Consider the following 22,973-nt stretch of genomic DNA (forward strand, 5'->3'; position numbering starts at 1 on the left):
AAATTATCTATTTGCCTCTAAGGAGTGTTTAATATATGGACATTATTATATGAAGAAAGAAATTTGTAAGCAAGTCAAGGTAAATGTTCTTATCTGTTCTGCTGAGGTTCTCAATCTGTTACACTGGATTCACTCTGAAGCATGATGCAGTATATCTACGCATTTGACATCTAAAATTAGGAACACATCAATCATATTCTGATATCCTCAAGAGGTGGAAAAAACTTCTGTTGAATCTACTTGAAGTGAATGCAGGTTGAGAGAAATGTAAATTTTAGTGGATTTATGTTCTGGTGATATACGTACATTTCAGGACTAGTACTTTAAGAGACGTGGCTTTGCTGCTCTGAAAGTGACAGTACTCCTAATGGCTTGATTTTGATGTTTCATGCAATGGTATTACCGAACTCATTTGAATAAAAACTGTAATTAATCTCTTTTGTACAGAATACATCTGTGATGATTGCTAACCTGAACAAAAAACAAAATAGCAGGTTTTGCCTAAAAATGGTCCTAATTCAAAATTCATCTTTCTGGACACAGCAACAATCATTAATTCTGCTTTTCAGAAGTGTAGTAGCACCTTATGTAACACCTCGGCAGCACCGTGAAGTTGATGTAAGCTAGCAAGACGTAAGGGTACCTACAGCGTATCTTGTTATTTTTCTGATGGTCGAAAGGGGCATAGAGAAGTTAGACAGAAGATACTTCTGAGGTGTGGGAGCTCTCATTCTCTATCTCAAATGCTTCCTTTCTGACATATGCAGAGATAGCATGTGTCTATCTCTCTGAAGACCTATCACTTTATTTGCCATTTCCATGCAAAGAAATCAGTCAATCTTAAGGAAGTAACTTCAGGAGAGCATGGCTACATCTAGCTGCAGATATTTTAGCTTGGTCCAAGCTCTGTCATGTAAGTTTTTGTGTTTCTCTCTCCCTGACTTTCCTTAATCCAAACCAGCTGATTTTCTCCCTCCCTGGAATGGATTATCATGCTTGCTCTTTGTTTACAAAAAACATACCAGATACATTAGCTGTCAGAATCAGCAGAAAACCATTAACCGTGGAAAAAAACAGTGGTCCAAGATCACAATCAGTCATTGCACTGCATCTACTGGCTGGTGTGTTCTAGGTCTTGGCAGACCCTACTCATGCTGGATTGAATTGGTTTCCCTGTGTGAGACCATGACCCTCACCTGCCACGTGACATTAGAGAGCTCTGCCTGGTTCACTAATGGATAGATCACGTCAATAAATCTGATTCCTTGCACTGAGTTGAAGAAGCAGATGGGATGAGAAGATTAATCTCCACCGACTGACGTTACAGGGAAGATGTAAAAGAGATAACAGAAATTACTGGCTAGGTCTCATATGAACTCTACTTCACTGATGCATGAGATCAGCATTCCCAGTAGGCTCCAAAAGGGATTGGATTTTTGTTTCTCTGTGAGCACTTTATGCCTGTCTTCATCTTCTGTTAACATTCTTCTGAGATGAAACCTTGTAGCTGGTGGTGTTTGCCCTTAGCACCGGCTTATGACTGACTTCCACAGAATCATACGGCTGCATTTAACATAAATCCAAGCCAGCACAGAAACTACATTATGCTGTGAATTTGTCTCAGTTTATTTTCTGTGCAGAATTGGAAAAAACAAATTACCTAGGAAGAGATAAAAGTGAATTTCCGCTTCCTCGGAGCCAATATTAATGCTACCATAATCCTGGAAAAAGCTCTAAGATCACATCAGATCAAATGATGATCAAAGTTTGGGAGAGAGACAGAAAGAGAGGAAAGCTATTACCCATATGCAAAAATGGAGGAAACGTCTGTGGGAACCGGAGATAAGCCTCTTGTAACAGCTTATTCAAATGTTTCAGAGAAATACTTTACATACGGCAACATCTGCTTGAATTTGGGTGGGTTTACACCAAGGACCCGCTTTCTTCACAGACTAAAGACTGAAAAAAAACAGTAGGGCTGCAAGTGCCTTCCTTGCTGCTTCTGTGTTCTTTCACATCTGGCCCCTGGCAGGTTATTGCTCCGCTGCTGGTTGCTGCTAGAGAAAGACTGAAGTCAGGCATAGCAACCTGTAGCAGAAGCTTCCAACAGCAATGCAGACATGACAGTATCTCAATCTCCTTTGGAAGCCACTGGTACATGGTGGCTTGCACTCAAAATCTCTTCCTTTGCAATGTACCTACCTTCTTGGTGGCATAAGTAAGAATATAGTGCTGTAGTATGCACATGGCACTTGTAAAATTCCTATTAATGGTTCCTCGAAGTTCAGATTTGGGCTGCTAGCTCGCTCCCCTGAGAAAGAGGGGTTCACTTCAGTGTTACATGGATACACGTATCTCAGATCAAAAGAACCAGTTAAATCAGCCTGTTCTGAGCCTGCTCTTTTGTGCTCCTCTCTGCTATGCTGCACTCTGTGAAGATGGGCAAGGGAAACAAACAATGCTAAACTGCACTTTGCCGAAGTGAGCTGGGGAGACCGATGCAAAGAATGACTCGTGATGCTGGGTGGGCAAACCAAGAAACCTGCCACAGTTTTAGTTATGCATAGTCTTCTCTGCAGGAAAGTCCCATTACCTGCCTTATAGAAGAGAGTAAAACTAGACTTATATATTGCTCAAAAATATCAAGTGATTCTGTTCTCCTTACAGGCTTGCTTTGGGTGTCTTAAAGGTCTGGCACTCACAGTGACTTCCATCTAGGTTCCAGTAAGTGACATGGCCCTGGTTATTCTTGGTCATTGATACACACTTCGGAAGGAGGCAGCAGTTGTAGGGAACAGACTTGACAGCCCATTACTGCATTTTTAGATAGTGATAGTGCTTGTGCTGCTCCAGATCTCATCTCTCCAGAGGAAGAGAGGGTAAAGGAAAACATCTGAATTTTATGGTAACAACTGGAAATGCTCACGTGAGCATAAGGATTTATATTACAGTTACTCATCTTGTTCTTCTGGAATCATATCCCAACTGAGAGAGAGAGAGAGAGAGAGAGAGAGAGAGAGAGAGAGAGAGAGAGAGGTGTCTTTGAAATGAGGTATTATAATCTTGGCTTGCTCCCTTCTTGAATATCGAGTAAGATAAGCTTCCCAGGGAGAAAATCAAAGAGGAAAGGCAGGGCACTGTACTCATCCAATCCCTTTTACTACACTTGCAGTCTTTACTAAGCTGAAAGAGAGCAATTATTTATTTATATATACATAAAAATTCAAAAAAAAGATGGAGAGTAACTGTTCACTTGGACAGATAATGATAGGACAAGGGGAAACAGTTTTCAATTAAAAGATGGGAGATTTAGATTAGATGTTAGGAGAAAACTCTCTCAGAGGGTGGTGAGGCACTGGCACTGGTTGCCCCATCCCTGGAGGTTTTCAAGGCCAGGTTGGATGAAGCCCTGGGCAACCTGATCTAGTGGGAGGTGTGCCTGCCTACGGCAGGGGGTTGAAACTAGGTGGGCTTTAAGGTCCCTTCCAACCCAAGCTATTCTACGATTCTATAATGTGATTCAATTGCTGCAAATGCCTCAAAATGCACATGGAGACAATTCCAAAAAAGCACGTGTGGTTTAAGAGAGAGACTCAGAGCTGCATTATTTACCCAAAATTTAGTTCAGAAGTTGAAACAAAGGTTGAAATTTCATCTGCACCAGAAAGACCTGATTGAGCTACTGGGCATTTTAAAAGGAACTAAAACCAGAGGGAAGTTAAAGAAGTTAACTATTACTCTGTCAGCGGCTGACAGGATCTGATTCTGCATCAAGCTACAAACAGGCTGAAGTTTCCATCATAACAGATTTGTGATCCTTAGCTCACTTATTGATGTCCATAGCTGTGGTTCTCTTGCAATTCTGAGTCTGTGATAACCTGTGCTGAACTCTGTGCTGCCACTACTGCGTTACCAGCAGTCAATCAGACAGCCAGATTCATGTCACTGCAGTGACAGCACTGTCTTACAGCCAATACCATCAAACTGGCAACTGCACAAATACCTGTGAGGCACCTATCATTCCTTTTTTCCAGTCCCTAATTGTTCCTTGGTGGAAACTTATATATTACATTTGCATACTCTTTGGTACGCAAAATACCAAAATCTATAAAAAGACTTGAGAGATCACCATTCAGGGACTCAGTAAGGCAGAGGATTACATCTTGTGCCCAGACTGGATGACAGTATTGTTTTTAACAGTTTTCATTTTCACTGATGCCTTTTTGAAGCTGGACTTCTCACTGCGCAACCTACATTTACTGAGACCCTGTCTGCTGACAGTATAAAGTCATCCAGTCTTGCTTTGCCATGGTATTTGGTATCATTTTCTTACCTATCTGAATGCGATGGAAAGAATTTCCAGAATCTGTTAAAGTTCTTTTCTGGTTCAACTTGAGCTGCACTGGTTGGGATGGCAGGCTCTACTGCAGGCATGCAACTGTAGAAAGAGGGTAGCTTTTGACTCTGTAACTTGTTATCTGCTTTACAGTCTTGATTTTTTTTTTACTGAAGTATTTTTTTTTGTTTAACTTCTGATATTTTAAAGCAAATTTGACACTTCAGAGATTGTATTGAAAAGTTTCTTATTGACATACACCATCACAGATATGAGGTCTTTGGTCTGGTTATTCCTGGTTTCTCTCCTAGTAGAGCACATACCAGCAGCCAAGGTTTCTCATTATTTTGAGTTAGTCCTACAGTTGATGAGGTACATGCTATTTAAAGGGATTTAACAAGCACTTACAAGCAGTAAAGGACACAGAATAATCTTGGGTTTCATCCTAGATATTCAGTCCCTAATACTCTAGCATTTTATCTAAGTCCTAACTTGCCTAACCAACTACTAGCAATTTCTCCTTCTGGGCTACTCCATCTTAACCATCTGTACAGCTTCTCCTACTCCTTTTGTGTCCAGTCATGTCCAGATTTCTCCCCTCCACTCCGTACTCCTGGTTTCTTCCCCTCTTGATTTCAATTCACTATGGCCTTGTAACAACCTAGCCACTTTTAAACTGAGGTCTCCTGAACACGTTCACCAACCCATGACAAAAATCCCCAGTCTTTGCAGTCCTTGCAAAGAATTCCCTCTTCAATACAACAGGTTTTCAAACCCTATCCCTGCAAAAAATGAAACTTTCAGAAAATGAGGAGATAGAAAATGCTAGGAAGCTTAACATTAAGAAATCTAAATGCAATCATTCACTAGATATTGAATCTCCTTTTTCAAATTCTGATACCTCGACAACTCAGACTTTCAGGTTAGGTAAAAGAAAAACAGGCTATTTACTTCAAACTAAGATGATTTGTCAAGATGTATACAAGCGTACATTTAGATATTAGGGACAAGAATAGCCATACCAAGTAAAGCCAACAATACTTACCATTAAAATACTAGAGATTTCCAACTGTCTTATGATAATTAATGCACTGTGCAAAAATCTCTCAAAGCTTTAAACAACTATTCCTAAGGTCTAGGCATATGAATCACTAGAGTTTCTATGCAAAATGTCTTTTCCTATTATCATTATCAACGTTAAAATTGTCATATTCATTAGATTAATATCCTCTCCATGCACCACACAAACTGAGAAATAATATTTTGTAATGTAACACACACATGACATGAAAACAAAGAAACAAATATATAATGATTCTAGCTGTGACACAGTACGTTAGTGAGGCTGATAAACTGAATCTTCATGCTGATTGCATGTCGTAGTCTCAAATCTATTATGCTTTGGAACTGATGTGTTATTATCTCTGGACAACTTTCACACCAGGAAATGATCCCTGCTAGCATAATTTTAAAAATGAAGGGATTACAAACAAGATAAATTTCATTGTACCACTACCTGAACTAGTATCAACTAAAAGGAAAGTCATACAATGTAGTCCATTTGCCAAAATACCTGCATTTGGTGGTCCCATTACAAACATATAAAGTATAAACCAGGCATGTTTCTATTAACTTTGCTTCAGCAATTATGCATCCGAATCAGTATTCTATGGTAACTGATCTACAGGGAATGGTAATACATATATTTTTTAAATACAGTATGCTTATTTGTTAAAAAAAAAAAAAGGGTTTTCTGGTAAGTATCTGCAGTACCTTTGAGTTTGCTGAAAACGAGTAACTAATTGAATTTAACACACAACTCCCTTACTGCTGCTGATTTAATTTGTGGCTAAGTGAAAGTTTAAGAGATTTTGGAACGTGAACCAGATCAATGTACAGTGTCAATATATTTTATAAATTAATGAGTTATTAACAGGCAGATGCAGATATTCTCATTTAAATCAAATAATACCTTATCCCTTTTAAAATTTTAAGAGTTACAATTAGCAAAACAATTTGGACATGAAGTATTGATTTTCACCCTACTATTAACAAAAAAAAGGGCAAAGTTACTATTAATAATTCTTTTCAGAAATTGATCACACTATGCTCTTTAACAAGCTGGAACTCACTAGAAATGATACTGCTTTGTCATGTTTTTTTTCTTATGTAGATCAGAAACCAAGTATACTGATTTGGTAGAAGACAGTCAAATTGTGGTTCAAACGGAAGACAGATATTAATGAAAAAGATTAATAGATATGGAACTTTTTTTTTAATGATAGCAATCTGTATCTACTTATCTATATTTATTAACAGTTCAAATATCAAACTAACTGGTAAAAATGTTACAGAATAAAAAACCAGTTCTATTTCTTTAAACTTCGATTGGTCATTCCTTATGCTACAATAACATGGCATAATATTTCTAAAACAAACATTTGCTAAACAGTAAATTATTACAAACTAAGGATCAGATCTGGCAAATGCATAAGCATGCAAATAGTTTGCAGCAGCTTGCAGAATCAGGCCACAGAGAATTAATACAACCTCAACTGCACTCTTATTTTCTTAAGTGAAAGCAAACTAGATTTGGCAGTCAAAGTTAACCATTTTTCTTTGTTATGAGTCAGTTTGACAAATTATTTAAAAAAAACCACACAAGATATAAAGATGAGGAAGTCTGTTCCAGATGTTTTTTGACCACTGTAATCACACTTTTTAAAAAATCTCATTTTGTCTTCTGTGTCAACAGTTAGCATCATGCAAACACTTAGAGTCACATACCCATAACTGCTATCGTGATATGTTGGAGAAAACACATCCATCTCTATAAGGTTGTCATGACCATTTGCAAGGACTGCTTGATTTCCTAATTCTCTACATACAAAGATACAAAAAGATGACATTAGAGCAGCAATTTCAATTTAAAGAATGGGATGATCCCAAAAAAAGAATTCACTAATTCTATTGAGTAACTTTCCCATGGATGTCTAAACCTGCCACTGCATTTTTAACGCTGTATTTATCTGCCTTCCGTACTGTCTTTTGAGCTACATGCTGGACTGTAACTTGAAGACATGGTGTTACAAGGCTACCATTAGGTGGACACTACCCTTTGGTGATCTCTTATTTCTGTGCAAGGCCTTGAATAAAATTCCTGGCTGCTGCCCCTGGCAAGATAGTCTTGAGAACAGAACTTGAGTGCACAGTGGGAGATGTTTATTTGATGAGGCTGGACCAGAGATAAAGCAGTGAAAGAGAACAGAGACTAGAAAAGCCGGTCTCTTGCTGGCTATCTGGCACAGGCAGTCAGACATAAAATGTGTAGAGGGCAGGCTACCAAGAGTGAGTAGCAATTTCATGTTCTGCAAATGATGCTGTACAGCAGCAGGGGAAGGAAAGGGAGCACCACAGACTCTGGCTCTCTCAGGGAAAGGCGAGAAAATGAAAGCAGAGAAACATAACCAGGCACTACTACTGCTTTTACAGCTGTATATTACTTACTCTACCTAAACAAGGAAAAGATTGGTTTTGGAACTCTTCCTAAATTTGGGTCTATGCTTGCTTCAACTACTGCATCTCTCTGAAGTGGTAAATGACTACCTCAAGGAATACTGTGCAAATACTATCAAAATCTGGACTATTGGTGCTTGCCTAAGACACAGTGGACAAAATAGACAGTGTGCTCAAATTCCAAGTCTTCAGTGCGCCAGCAAGGGATTCACATGCTGGAAGGATGCCAGAGAGACCACGCAAAAATCTAAAGAAACAGACTATTCTCACAAAGGGAAGCTTATAAGCATATGGGCCCAGTGTGCTAGGATTCAAATACAGATGCTTGTAACCACCTGACTGCATAAGAAATCTACGCCACAAGAAAACATAACTTTTATTCGTTCAGCTTTAGACTTTGAAAGCAGTACTAGTCGTTTGCCCTGATGAACACATCTAGCTTGTGCGTATATACTGTCCTCAGAGTTATGGCACACAGATCTTTAAAAATGTCCTCTTTCTCTCAGCAATATAAGTAAAATGGAGAACTATTTCCTCCATTTGCAGACCAGCAACGTGGCATAGCCAAAACAACGCTTGGGGTCTTTGGAAGAGCAGGACTCGAACTCCACCCCCAGCTTGTGCCTTTATTTTGTACCATCCCTTCTCAATAAAAGTTACATGTTTAATCAAGTCCATGTGTGAAAACCTGGAAGACTTACAGAATGAAGCAATTTTGAATTTGATTAAACTGGACACTGTTTTAGTGGGTGGAATGCATAAAATAGCTGCTTTGAGCAGACTTTAACCTCCAGCAACACTGTGCTTTTGCAGACAACCAATCAGCCTTTACACAAATTGATTTAAGACTACCCTGGAAACTATCAACACCCTTTCCACACCTTAATCAATACTGAAGGCGCTAGCGTCATTGGCAATCCACGCCAATAAAGACATATGGTTGTTCAGTGTTCATCACACTTTAGGAGTTCCTAAAATCTTCATGTCCTAAAATGAAGTTTGGATCAAGCTAGCAGAACTGTTTTGAAGTAACACGTTCTAGGAGTTGTTTTGCCAGTATCACTTCTGAGATACTGTAGTAATTTAACTGAATGTTTCAAAATGCTGAACTGCTTTCCAGTCATCAAGTATTTCTTCAGCCATTTCCCTCTTTCTTCTCGGTAAAATTAGTAGATCAGTAACTGAATACAGTAATGTTCCTATGCATTCTATTTTTAAGTATAAGTTAGGGGTAAGAGAAGACTATGCAGTATCAGTATAAAGTATGAAAAAACATCTTAATTTTTTGGTTTGTTTTTATGAAAAATTCACACTCCGTCATACAAAATACAGCTTTCTTTCAGAAAACTAGGTATGTTATATAGCAAATGAAGTAATAAAAAGCAAAGCTCTTCTTGGATACACATACAATTCAGCATAGGCTCTGACTAAAGTTATGTAATGTTTTCAGAGATTTATTCCTGGACTAGAATATGTAAATTTTCCCTTGCTGACAAATTTATCTTAGACATTCTGTGCCTAACATTAATAAAATATTGCCTAAGAGATGATACCAGCTTGCTTTTATAAACAAATTTATGAATTCTAACATACTCTTCCTCTGCTCAATTCTAGCATATGTAATTGATTGTGCATTAGAAAAATTCTGCACATTCAAATATTTAACAGAGAAAGAAATTAAAGTGATTTACTAAGTATTCTTAAATATTGGTAATTTAGATCCTACTAGAATGACAAGACATTAATGGAAGTAATGATCCTGATGCTCAAGAATAAATTACTAAAGCTAGTAGGTGAATAAAAACCTGAAGACCAAAGATAACTAACATTTAATTACTTAATTGTCATTTAAAAGATTTGGACACCTAGCATTTATTCATGTATTTGCATGATTTTGGCTGTCCAACATGTAATTCAAAGAACAAAATGTAAAGTTATTGAATATATTCATGCTTTTTATTCATCTAAGTACTGTTATTCCATGGTACTAGCTTCTCCAGGTGAACCTAACTCACAGCAACCTGGGAAGAGACAAATAGTAAAGATCATTAAATGCCCAGTGAAAAGGTCCCGCAGTCTGCTGGAAATCAGAGGAATTGTGCAGGAAATAATTTCTTGCTTCCTTGCTTTTTCTAAAGGTAGATTTGATTTAGCCCCAACAGAGTGATGACAATTTTTGACACTTCTGAATAACCTCATTCTTTGAAATATGGCATCAAAGATACAAGAAGCACTCATGCAATCCAAGTTTTGGTTTTAGAAGTTCACAAAATTTTAAGGAAAGAATTAAAAAACATAAATTGGAATTTATTTGGATATTATTGGATATTGGACTTTATTAATCTATCTCCTTACAGCCCATCCAATTACAGAGCAACAGCAATGTTTTACACAAAAGTATTAACTCTATGCAGAACCAAATCACAGAATATTCTATTAAATATACAACTGAATCCAATGTTATAGAATATATATCTTGAAAGTCACCTCCATTACTACTGCAAAATGATAGGGACTAAAGCCTCCCTCAGGTTCTTCAAATATTTCCCTCTCACCTATGTACAAAACCAGCCTATTCACTAGCCAGCTATACATGACAATAAGCTGTATTTCATTTTTATGACACCCATCACCAATATGAGCCTACAGAGATAGAAAGATAGCTATGCATATATGCTGACATTCACATTCTGTGGCTCTAAGTCAGTCATCTAAGTCCGATAAAAAATAAAAAAGCTTAGTAGGGCATAAGCTAAAATATTGCCAAAGATGAAATAAACTTTCTTGTAGGCTGAGAAATGGATGAAGGAAGAAACCTATCACAAAGTTGTTAATATAGTTGAAACTGAGCCTAAGAATCACACTCAATAGGGAACCTTAACGAAAAAGGGAAAAATCAATGACAAGTAAGATGGGTTCTTCACCTCAAGAGTTCCAACCAAGTGAGACTATTAGAAAAACTACTGTAGAGCTCTGTCAGTTTTAATGTGAAATTTTCACATTTCATCTCCTGTACAAAACCTGTTCCAAACTTGAACACTCAAATACCCTTAGCTTCTCATCAGGAACATTTAAAAAATGAAAAGTTTATACTTGGCAAAAAAAAAAAAAATAAATCCAGGTTGGAAGTCACATTCTCATTCAAGTACTATGTCTTTTTCTTTACAGACATAAAGAAAACATATACGGCAATGGAAGCAAATACCAAAGATCTTATCCATCTACAGAAGATTCACCAGCTGTCCTGTAAATCTTTACCATCTTAGCACACTTTCCCACTACAAATTTACTTATTCTATTAAAAAAACCTTTTCTCTAATGCACTAAATTGTCTGAATATGATGATGAAATCTCTTCATTGGAATCCTGTTCTACAGTGTCCAAGCCTCATAAGCAATACAGGAATATTTAAGAAAACTAAAAAAAGTGAATAGCCATTTCCCAAACCTGACACAAGGGTTACCTGAAACATTTGTAGGTACAAAACTACCTAATAAAGAATCTTAAGGTCACGTATGTTTTGACATAGTCATAATCAACTGGATTATCTTTCCTTCACTACAAAACATAAGCTAAAAGGATTCAAAGAATGAACTGATTTCATAAATATTTTCAAGAATTACTGTCAGTTTCAATATAGTTTAGTCTGATGACTAAATTGGAATATTATGGCTAATGCTAATAAAAAATTAGTGCTGATTGACTGTTACATGAGTATTAATTAATCACTTTAGGTAAATTCAGCTCTGTGTCAGTAAGTCCTATAATTTTTTTTACAGATCATTCCTCATCATACATCAATCTGCATCTATAGAAGTTTGTGTCACCCTTTATATTAGCTGCTCCTTTCCTAGAGCCAGCTATCAATTCTAAAAGACAAAAAAGAATGAGGACAAATTTATCATTATAGCAAAACTGAGTTCTTCTGTCTCACCAAATCCTAGACAAATTTAGAAAACATCCAGCCTCACACGGGTATTTCTTTAAAGCTACTAAGTGCTAGAGTTAAAGTATTACTGAAAGTTCTTTCACATTTGATCTGTATGGCAGTATATATTTGACACATAACATATCTGGCAAGCAAGGCAAGAAATTACTTCAAACAGTCAAAAGTCACAGATTATGAACAGGAATGAAAATGCTCATCTGCAAAAAATAATACACTCTCTGAGTCCAATTACTGTGCAATAAACATTGTAAGGGAAAAGACTGGCATTGTGGATTTTGGAGAGAGGACAGAATTTTACAGTACTGAAAAGTTTTCAGCTTTTTTTGCTGAATAAGGGGAAGTAGCTGCTGCTGGTTATCTGTCATCAAGTTAAATGTTTTCTATAGAAGTGCCACAGTCTGTAGTAGTACCTAAGAAATTACCTGCTTTCCAGTGGCGCATTACTGCCAAGGACCCAGCTGTCCTGCAGCTGGACTGACTCAGGTGTGGTTTGCAGCTCGGCGGGCAAAGCAGCCGGCGGGGCCGGACTCTGATTCCTCCTATTTGTCAGTGAGTTTCTGTTAAGTGAGGTGATGGATGGGTGATGCTGTGCTGAATGTTGCTTGTGAGAAGGTGGCAAAGGCTGCAGGGTCGACTGGCCTTGGTTATTTGGAGGTTGTTCTAAGAAGAAAGAAAATTAAAGTTCGTTATACACCGTCTCAGCAGTTGCTACAACCAAAGCAGAATGTGAAATTCAATATAATCCTATCGTCTAATATATTTGCGTATTATTCTATTAGCAGACATTCAGTGACATTCTCTAAGAGAGTTTACCCTTGATAAACAAAGTTCTAATTAATATACAACAGATGGTAAAATTGCTTTTGGTTTTAATTTGTTTCAGTTTTTTTTTTTAATCTGGTTTTATTAACACCTACAGAAAACAGCATCTGACAGATCCCCTAATGTGCCTTTAGATTTCAGCTTTTTTTAACAAACCAACCCTGAAATTAAATGGGTAATTTCAGTAGAACACAAAGGTTTTTGAAAAGCATATAATCCCTATAATTATTTAATGGAGTTTTTTAAGCTTTATTTAACTGCAATAAATTATTACAAGCTAGTTGCTAAACAGCAGTAGACTACTCTAGTTTAGTGCATTTCAAATAAGGCAGATCTGCACTATGATCTGCTAATAGATGCTAAGTATTCTTTAGCAGAAGGTCACTCTGTGAAGCAGATGTTGCTTCATGGATATTTAACAGACTGAATCACATCTGATTACAACGTCAGAAGACTCATATACTTAATGACCGTCACATCCATTAGAACACACACAGAACAGATTTTCCAATTTCACACTATGCAATATAAATACATTTTGGAGTACGTCACAGGTGATCAGAGATTCAGGCCATCAAAACAGTAGAGGAAATATTTTTTGACTTAACCAAAGCACATAACACCCATAAAGCTTAAAAAGAAAACCTCAGAACAACAAAGCACACAATCAAGTACCCCCAAGAATGTTAGGTTTTATCAATCTGTTCTGTAAAAATCAGCAGGTAATAAGTCATAAAGAGAAGACAAACCTTGGCATACAACACAATGAACACAAAATAAAAAAATCCTCGACACTTCATTAGTAATGATTTAGAGATGACTGACGACACTTAAAAATGTAACACCTAACAAGATGGAATTCAAATTGCAATCTATTCTTTCCTAAAGTACTGCAGTAAAACATACTTAGTAATGTAAATGAAACTTTTCAGCAGAGCAGAAGATACAGGGCGTGCACTTTACTCGTGCTATAAATTATTTTGTGTAGTTTTTAATTTAGTTGTTTGATCTTCATAAACAATTCCCTGTTTGCAACTGGTTGTAACTGCAAATTGTTACCACACCAATAATACAGCCGTACAGAGAATGCAGGAAAAGTATTTCTGTTATAACAGATGTTACGGGTGACTATTATAAAAATAACTTTACAGCGAGTGATTTCTCATGTCTTGAACACAAGAAAATTTAGGCATGCTAATGAATAGCCATACTAAACTTAAAGAGAAAATTTAGCTTTTGGAATCACTTCTTTTCCAAGAAGCCCATTCCCCTTTCCAGCTTTCTTGTGTGGTCCATATGACTTCTGTTATGAGCAACAGCAATGCTGAATCCGTCAAGGAAATAATTTACTCAGCCAATAAAGTTTTCAGCACCAAAACCCTAACACATTCACAAAAAATTATCTTCTGGGAAGGACACAACTGATCAGCTTTGTCTTTACCAACACAGACGCAACGGGTGCTGCTGCGTGTGGCTGAATCCCACATTTCAACAAGTCAGCTACAGGGTAACAGAGCAGACTAACACTAGCAGAGATTTTTTACTCGTCTACTTAAAATTTGATTTAGGTTACACGCTATTTATGAGCTGGTGCAGAATTAACTGTGGCCCTATATTATATAAAAATACATAGGTGCATGTGTGTATATAAATGTATATACATGCACATGTCTGTGTAAATATGCATGCACATGTATAAATATATGCATGTATGTATAAATGATTAATTAATTACAAGACAGGAAAAAAAATACAAGTGAAAGTAAATCCTTTTCATTTGGTTGTTTTTAATTAGAGAAATAAATCAATCAGAATTATTTCAGGGACCTGACTTCTCTGTCTTATTCCCCCCTTTGACTCTCCTACCTGCCAAGACTTGTTGAAGTGTTTCCCAGTGTCAGTGCAACACCGTCCTCCCCTGCAGTTCCTACCATGTGAATCATTATTCTGGCATCCCTCTTCTTCTTTAATGTCTCATCTTATTTAAAATCTCAGCTGAAAACCACTCTCTTATCTCTCTCTCATTACAGTTTAGTACCAAAGATCTAGCACCATCCTCTGCTCAAGACAAAGCAAAACTAACGTTCTCCTCCACAGAAGAGGGTGTTGAGCAAGGGGACGAAGGCAGGCGTGCAGACATGTCTCAGGTAGATGACAGACCTTCATCCAAACTACCAGGGAGTAAGAGGGAGAGTAAAGGATATTTATGCACTCCCAAAGTAAATGCTTAGCTCTAGAAAGTATACGGATTACATGCTGGAGGACTGAGACTGCTCTTCAGCCCACAGGCCAACTTCTTGGGCCACTGTTTGAGATTCAGATTGTTCCCCCAGATACTTCCTACGAACCTACAAAGCCCTCCTGTTATATAACATATAAACATTGCTGACACTGAAATTACAGAGTAGCATATAAAATACCTTAAGAGTTGGAGGGATGGGCTTGTAACGATAAGACGCAGGCTAAAAGTGAAGTAGAAGAGCATAGCAAGTGCAGACTTGTGAAGACCACATGTCCTGGAAGGCCACCATCTCTCTCCATAGGATGCTGCTAAGTGACATTTCCTAGTGTCTGAGGGCAAGTTCAATTGGCAGGGAATCTGCAGCCTACCACAATCAGAAGCGCCTGCAAAATCTGCAATGATTTATCCTTCTTCTAATTGTATAAGAGCTACAGGTAGAATTGAACCTAACAAGGCTAGATTTTTCTGTAAGTCAATAGAACTAAAATCTATACTCCTCTGAATTTCCTTAGTCCTGTGCTGTCATTTGAAATGAGAGATCACTCAGGACTGCTCTTTCAATCTTTTCTTCCACTTGCCAGATTTCCTGAATCTACCGATCTTTTGATTGCCACACAATTTCTAACAGAAACGTCAATCTTATGCCACTGATTTGTGATGAAGAGACAACCATCACACCAGTCATGTTTTGAATGCTGTTCTTAAGCCTGAGCCAGATTCAGTTTTTTTTACACTCTTCTTTTAAGGGGTTATTAGCTAAAGAACTGCTTTCAGTAGTATTGCAGCTTTCACACAAAGCTATTAAAGTCTTGTGTAGTAACTAAGCCTATTGACATCACTGTGACATTAATGAAAGTGTCTTTGTTGTACCTGCAGAGAAACTGAGGCATCGATGTGGAGTGGTTCTTACAGGTCTCCTGCAAAATCAGCACCACAGCCAGAAAAATGCTGGATTTATGTTTTTCCTAATTAAATTAAAGAACTGATAAAGACAGTGGGAGTTTCATGAGACAGAATATTTGCTTGAAGCTCTGCAACACCAGAGACTGGCTAAAATACTTCTGCACACGCTACAATGGCCAGTACAGAGATCCTCTAACTCCTCCTTCCTCTCTATCAGTCAGTTTGTTGGAAACTGTTCTTCCCTTGGTTACTGAAAAAGAGTGGTACTGGGACTTGGCCAGGGCCCTCAATGCAAACCCCTTATTAGAAATTGCTTTCTTAGAAAGTATCAGGAAAAAATAAAGTGTTCAAATCTGATAAAACAAAATTGTGCTAAAATACTAAAAAGTTATTGCAGAAACTTACAGCTGCTTTGCTTTAAATTGGATTTTTAACGCTATCCCCATTGACTTAATCTCAATGGGAATGGCAGGTTTACTCCAAAGCTAAACAGGTATAGGTGGGCTTATGTCTAAAAATGCTAAGTTTTAATTATAGCTTTCATGTTCTGTCTAGACTTTAATGACTGCAGAGCAACCCCATTCATCTTACACAGATTTCTGCAGCAAGAAGCAAATGTAAATTGGCCTAGCAACCAGCATGTGCATTCAAGTTGTTCAGGTACAACAAAAAAAACACACATTTTTGAAGTCTTTGCTGCATAAGGCAACATCAGATAATTATGCATGTCAACGTATGTACAGAACTCAGAAAAACCATAAGAAATCGTGTAGAAAGCTTTCTTACTACAGTTATATGAATTTTTCAAAACATATTAAAATTATTTACCCTAGGGAGCAACACTGAAGTGAAGCAGCCACTTCAGTTGTAGACATAAATTGTATGCACTCTGTAGCCTTTCTCAACACCTTTTTCTCTTTTCTTTTCCAAAAGAAGTAATTTACATTTAATTAATTTTTTATTTAATTCATACTGAATTTGAACAGCATATGAAAGAATACAGAAAAACTCATCCATGGAAGTAAAAAGTGAGAGAGGCATTTACAATAACTACTGCTGTTTGGGTTAATTCAGAAGGAGTAAAGCAGACTAAGTCTCCATGAAAAAAAAAGTAATTTGTTGCACATTTAATGTGCTAGCCTTTCTGTAACAGACAGATCGCTGAGACCTGTCAGCCAGCCATCATTTGATAAGGATTAGGCTTTTTAGTAGTGTATAATTAACGTTAACTTTGAGTTTCCATGACAAACACAAAAGCGAAGACTTCCATTATGATATAAACATTTCACATGTGAATATAATGTAATTGAGTTCCTATGTCTGTGAGAGTGTTAACTGTTTCTAGTCAGGTTTCTCCTTTCTTTCCTCTCTCTTTAGAAGACTCCCTTCCATGGTAGAAGTAATATCCACCAGAAGTAAACAGCTGGACTAGACTGAATGCCTTAGAAATCTGGTAGGAAAAAAGATAACCCTTTATTTCCAGATACTGGTCACAGGTCTACTAGCTGCAGGTTGCTAGTGATCAACAGTAATTTCCGTAAGAACTGGTCTGATTTCCTCAAAAAATCCCAACCTTTTGGTGGACTCAGAATTTTCCCTAATTGGCACACGGAAGTATCTCCTGGAGTACTGTAAACAGAAGTGGGATTTACCTTGGAAATCCCTGCAAATAAAAGTGTGTGGGTGTTACAGTTTAATTATTCCTAGAGCTCCCAAAGGCAGGAAGCCCCTGCTTATGGGAGGGCTACCTGCACTACTTTGGCCAGGGCATCACTGCTTCTGCAGGTAATAAAAACACTCGCTCCAGAAGTCTTTGGTCTGGGAGCACCTTTCATGAAAAGCTGTTTAATGAAACAAAAAGAAAGTTACAGGTTTAGTGAAAAATTGAGTTTTTAAAAGATTTCACCTGTAATTAGACAGATCTGTCTTTTAAATGAACCACTGCTTCCGTGTACTTCTGCTGCCAGGGTCTGCAAGACTTGAAGTTCCTTTTCTGGTCATTTGCTATAAGCTAGAGTAGCAATCTAAGGTAACTTGCCATATGTGTTCATTTTGTGGTTCATCACAAGTATTTGCTTATTCTTATTGATGTTAGAATTGGCTTTGCCCTGCCAACTGCTCTAAGGAGCCAAACCATACACCCAAGCCAAGGAACTGGGTGACACAGTGCCAACCACCACAGGAGAGCCCTTTTGCTTTGATGTGTTGTCAGCCTGCACTATTCTTTTCTGCTTACTTCACAATTAATGGACATACAGATGAAAACAGCCTTAACTCACCACTGTTGCTCACTTCTTGAAGCACTCCCTTCTGTACTAGCTACGTGCTGACAAAAATGTGGAGAAGTGACAAGGACACTTTGATCAAGATATGCATCTGTATCCTGTGTGTGAGTGTGTATACTATTACAATATAAGATGGGAAAAACTCATACAAGGAGCTTGATCAAAGTAGGCCACTGTTTGTCTCCTCATCAGTACGTTGCCTGTAGGGTCTGACAACCTGTCAAGCTACCTGGGAGTGAGAAACTACCAGTGCAACGAAATGCAGGATATGCTCCAAAAGATTGTATTGCCTTCCTTATGCATCCTAAGTCTGGAAGAAATAAAGAAAACTTGATTTTGGTTATTCACATTACACTTTTTCTTTGAACGTTATTTTACTTTTTAAAGAGAAATAAAAACTTCTGTCAATGGGAAGAAAGACTTCTTTGAGTGTGGAGAAACTCAAATTGTCTCACATAGCACATGCGGTATCTAAGATCTACTAGATGACAAGAGGGGTACTGCAAGCTCCCTGGAGGGCAGTAGGATAGTCCCTAACACATAACATTGGTATTTTTGACCACAAAGTACGTGCTGATCATTTACTCTATCATGTACGGAAGCTGTTCTTTGCCACTTAAATACACACTGGGAAACAGAAACAAATCATGAACAAAAAGCACAAAAAATGCATTCTTTAGGAAATGAAGAAACCTGTTTTTGCCGATATCACTCAGTTAAATATTCTAGTGTGCTAACTATAGTAGTGTTACTTCAGGTTACAGGTACACCTCTAGCTTTGTGTTTCCACTTTGCATTCATTTAATGAATTATTTCCCCTCAGCAACTTCATACCAGTAATATCTGTGCATGCTCAGCTCTCTTTCAGAATTCAGTTCTCCGTAATGTTTTAGAAATCTTTCTGTAGAAAACAGAAACCTTCAGTGTCTAACAACCTTCTCTACAGCTATCAAGTATCTTTTCACAAAAACTTTGTAAAGTTCGTGAACTGAACTTTAAACTGACTTGAAAAGCAGATTTTTTTTTGTCTCTGGTATTTTTAGAATAAACAAGCTAAAAAGCTATATACCATATATGATATGTGACCCTGTGAAAACAGATAAAATAATTTTCTATTTTGTGGCATTTACTTTTAAAATCTGATTAAGATAGATGTCTCTAGTCCGTAATTCTTCAATGTCATGTTGTCATAGTTCCCATCAGCAAGATGCTTTAAAGGCTTTCGATTAATATTGCATGCCAGAACTGAAATTACATCCTTTGTCGTTTCGTTCTTAATGGTGCAAGTGATATCTATCAAGTAGTGTTTTATGAAGCATGTGTGATTTTTATTACAGGCTGTTTTCACAAATCTTTTTCAGGTTTCATAAAGACTGTTCATGGTTCACAACAAACATGCCCTGCATCTAAAATCATGCCTATTCTCAAATGCAAAATAAAACTTGATTTTTTCTGTGAGGTTTATCATTAAAACAAAAACTCTTACTTAAATTTGTATAAAAGCATCTTAATTGGCAATGAAAAAAATATTACTGTAAGCACCTCAACTCTGCATGAGAACTATACGGTAAAAAACAAACAAACATGATCATGTATTATTTTCTTAACGGGTTAAGTTCACCATCTCATATAATTGCCTTAGATTTTAAAATGCAGCTGACAAATCAGAAGATGCAACATTCTCCCATGATCCAAGTATAACAGAGCTTTTCCTCTGCAGCATTAATCTTTGTAAAAGAAGATGCATATAGCTAAAATTTCTTCAATTTACTGGAAACCAGATAGTTGAGAAAGTTGAGACAGAATCCTTGGGTTGGTTATTTTTGGTCAGCCTGCTGTTTAAACGAAAATGTGCGAAGTCAAGAAAGCTTGTATCTTAGAGGACGTATGAATAAAATGTATTTTTCCAATATTTTTGTCAAAAGACATAAAGAACTTTCTTCTCTTAATACCTAACAGAGTACAGCAAATGCACTGCGGGAAGAAATACTGCCCATTGAGAAGAGGGCATTTCTTCCACAGATGGTGGTGAAAGGAAGAATCGGAGGATTTACTTCTGAAAGGTTTATTAAATGTTGTTTCCACTCTCTGTTGTGCACTGTGGGAACTGAACCAGCTCACTTTTAAAACATTTTTTCCATTAGCCCGAATCGATTCTCAAAGCATTCCAACATATCCACATCCAGCCTGCACGCGCCCCATTAACCCCTCCGATACATACGTAACACGCAGTCAATATTGGGGCAGGCCAGATCTGTTTAATTTATGTACTGTAAAATGATATATGCCTTCTTGTCTGCAGCACCGCCTAAGACACTTGCTAACAAAAGGTAATTACAAAGCGTATGGGGGGAAAAGAGCTCAGGTTGGTAAAGCAAAGTCACCTGCATCAAGGAGAACTGATGACAATGCCGTCATCCACAAGGAAGACATTTTAAGTAACAAAACCAGAAACCTTGCAGGTTTTTAACTGAGGTGAGGAAGTTTTAATCACCTTATTAAAGCTTGAAACAGAGATAAATATTTCAGCTTCAGTGAAAAGAGCTACAGTGAAACTAGTTCAGCAAACAACCTTCCTAATAGTGGCCTCTTTATCCCCAGAGGGATTTAGGAAGAAAGATGAAAAAAGGAAAGTATAGAAACACAGTTAAAATAAACTGAAATTTAACCTGCTGGGGTAATATACTTATGATCTTGCTTTAGAAGAAAAGAAATAAAAAACTAACATAACCTGCATGATGGTAACCATGCAAAGAGAATGAACTAGAAGCAAAAGTGTATTTACACTTGCTGTCATAGCATGCAAGCACCCTCTACCCTCATGCCAGGCTAACCCATACAGTGGTTAGCAGGGATACTAAAATATGCTAGTCCTATACTCTGTACAGACCTGAGATCTGTAAAACCAAACATAACCCTCAAATGGTACAACATCATCGACTTTTTTCCAACAATTTATGTGGGGAACAAACCGGGAACACATGGTGAAAAATGACAGAAGTTCCTCACTTGAGACCCAAAAATGAACTTTAGCTTATGTTACGCTGAGACTGAACACACAGTAACGCAATCTTTAGTGGTATGCTACTGAATTGGCTTCCCCATGGTGGGATGCAGATCCCACTGAGAAGTCCTGTATTTTGCAGGACTCCAGGCGAAGGTTTTCCCTATGGGACAGTAGTCTTCCAGAGCAATCATCCCACTTAAGATCACACTTGTTTCTGTTCAGGATAGATTCTTAAATTGGATCCTCTTTCTTCTATTTTTAGAACAAGAGGTGAAAAAGTTATGCAATTATTGCTAGCTTCAGATAATCTTTGCTGATAACTCTAGAAAATCTGTGGAGAAATAATATATTTTGAGCTCACAAATCAAAGGCTAGTTTTTTAACCACAGAATTCAAGTTTACACTGAAAGAAAGAATTCACATTTTCATTGAAAGAAACAAAACAAAACAAAACAAAGCAAAAACAGTGAAGCCTACATTCCAGAGCTCTGTTGAAAGACTTTGTGAGGGAAAGAAAAAATCATTTTGCAAACTGCTGACAGGGGACTGGAATTCATCTGAAAAATCTTTGAGAGCATAACCCCAAAACTACTCATAAAACACAGGTAAAACAATGTGGGGTATCACATTTCCTGCTGTGCTCATCCAGTACCTTATGTTTACGCCAAATACAGGTATCTGCTTAATTTTGACTCCAACAATTGTGATCTATAAATAAATGCAATCAAAATTATCATGCTCCAACTGTAAGTTGAATATGTTCTATAGTCCTGATTCAGGCAAAATGACAGGGCGATAATATATGTACTCATTTCATACCACATGTTTAACTGGAGCACGGTATGGATTTCAAGGTTTGATGTATGACTTCTTAATAGATTCCCTAGCATTTTCAAGTGTTAGATAATTTTGGTTCCTATCCAAAATCATTAATCCAAAGTGAGCCATGACTGTATGTTTTTCTTTGTCTTCCGATTTTATTTTTTAACACTTCCAAGAAAAACAATTTCTCCAAGTTATGTTATTTTAGAAGCAGTTACTACTGTACAGGTTAAGAAAACCAACTTTCATAAACTTTACAGCTGACAAAACTAGTGCTGAAAAAGCTGCCCTTCTTCCCCATACATAAAATGCCATCTAAGGGCTCTTTTACTACTCACTGAACCTGACTTTTACTGACACATGTATGACATTCATGAAGAAGGAGCAAATCACTAGCCTTCTTTGATTCCAAGAGCCAAGGGGAAAATTCTTCTCTAATTAAGTCAACTTAATTTTTTGTCATTAACTCGCTAAGGTTAATAGTGCCTCTTGAATATTTTGCAAATTTATGAATCCAAAAGTAGTTTGAAAGACCCTCAGATTAGTTCATTATGAGTGATGAAATTCTTGACCAATTTCTGCATGCTCAGCCTTGCCTGAGAACATAGGGCCACGCTAATAAAATCTGTGAAAGATAAGCGAGGAATGGGAAAACACAATATAAAACTTCTAAGCGCAAATAGGTGAGTTCGTTTCATCAGATTTGAAATAACTCAGATAAGAGGGATTCATGTTTTGCTTTGCAGGAAATGAAAAAGGAACAGGGGCATTGAGATGAAAAAGAAACCATGGGGAAAAAATGGTAGGATTGCACAGAAAAGAAGTTGAACGAATAATACACAGAGGAGAGGCAAAAGTGAATAGCTAACAGGAAAAAAAATAAGAAAAATGAGAAAGCATGTACAACTTTATTCGAAAATCAGAACAACAAAACTTTTACGGAAAATACAGAAGTGATATGCTTACTCTACAGGCTTGTCTTTTAAAAAGGGAGCTTGATCCTGGCCTTTAGAGTTAAAGGCAACTACAGCTTGGGCCTAAGAACAAGAGAGAAATAAAGCAGTAGGTCAACAGATGAATCTTTGTTTCCA

The 22,973-nt window shown here is 37.3% G+C and overlaps 1 protein-coding gene across 1 annotated transcript in view; it reads right to left on the reverse strand.

Moving 5' to 3' along the window:
* The window catches only part of TENM3 (teneurin transmembrane protein 3), a 1,331,063-nt gene that overhangs the window by 124,374 nt on the left and 1,183,716 nt on the right, over positions 1 to 22,973 (reverse strand). The window contains 2 exon segments of the mRNA XM_040554455.1: positions 7,124 to 7,216; positions 12,224 to 12,461. Of these exon segments, the coding sequence (XP_040410389.1) occupies positions 7,124 to 7,216; positions 12,224 to 12,461 (331 nt within the window).

This window comes from Cygnus olor, chromosome 4, assembly GCF_009769625.2.
Source record: "Cygnus olor isolate bCygOlo1 chromosome 4, bCygOlo1.pri.v2, whole genome shotgun sequence".
NCBI classification, from domain to species: domain Eukaryota; kingdom Metazoa; phylum Chordata; class Aves; order Anseriformes; family Anatidae; genus Cygnus; species Cygnus olor.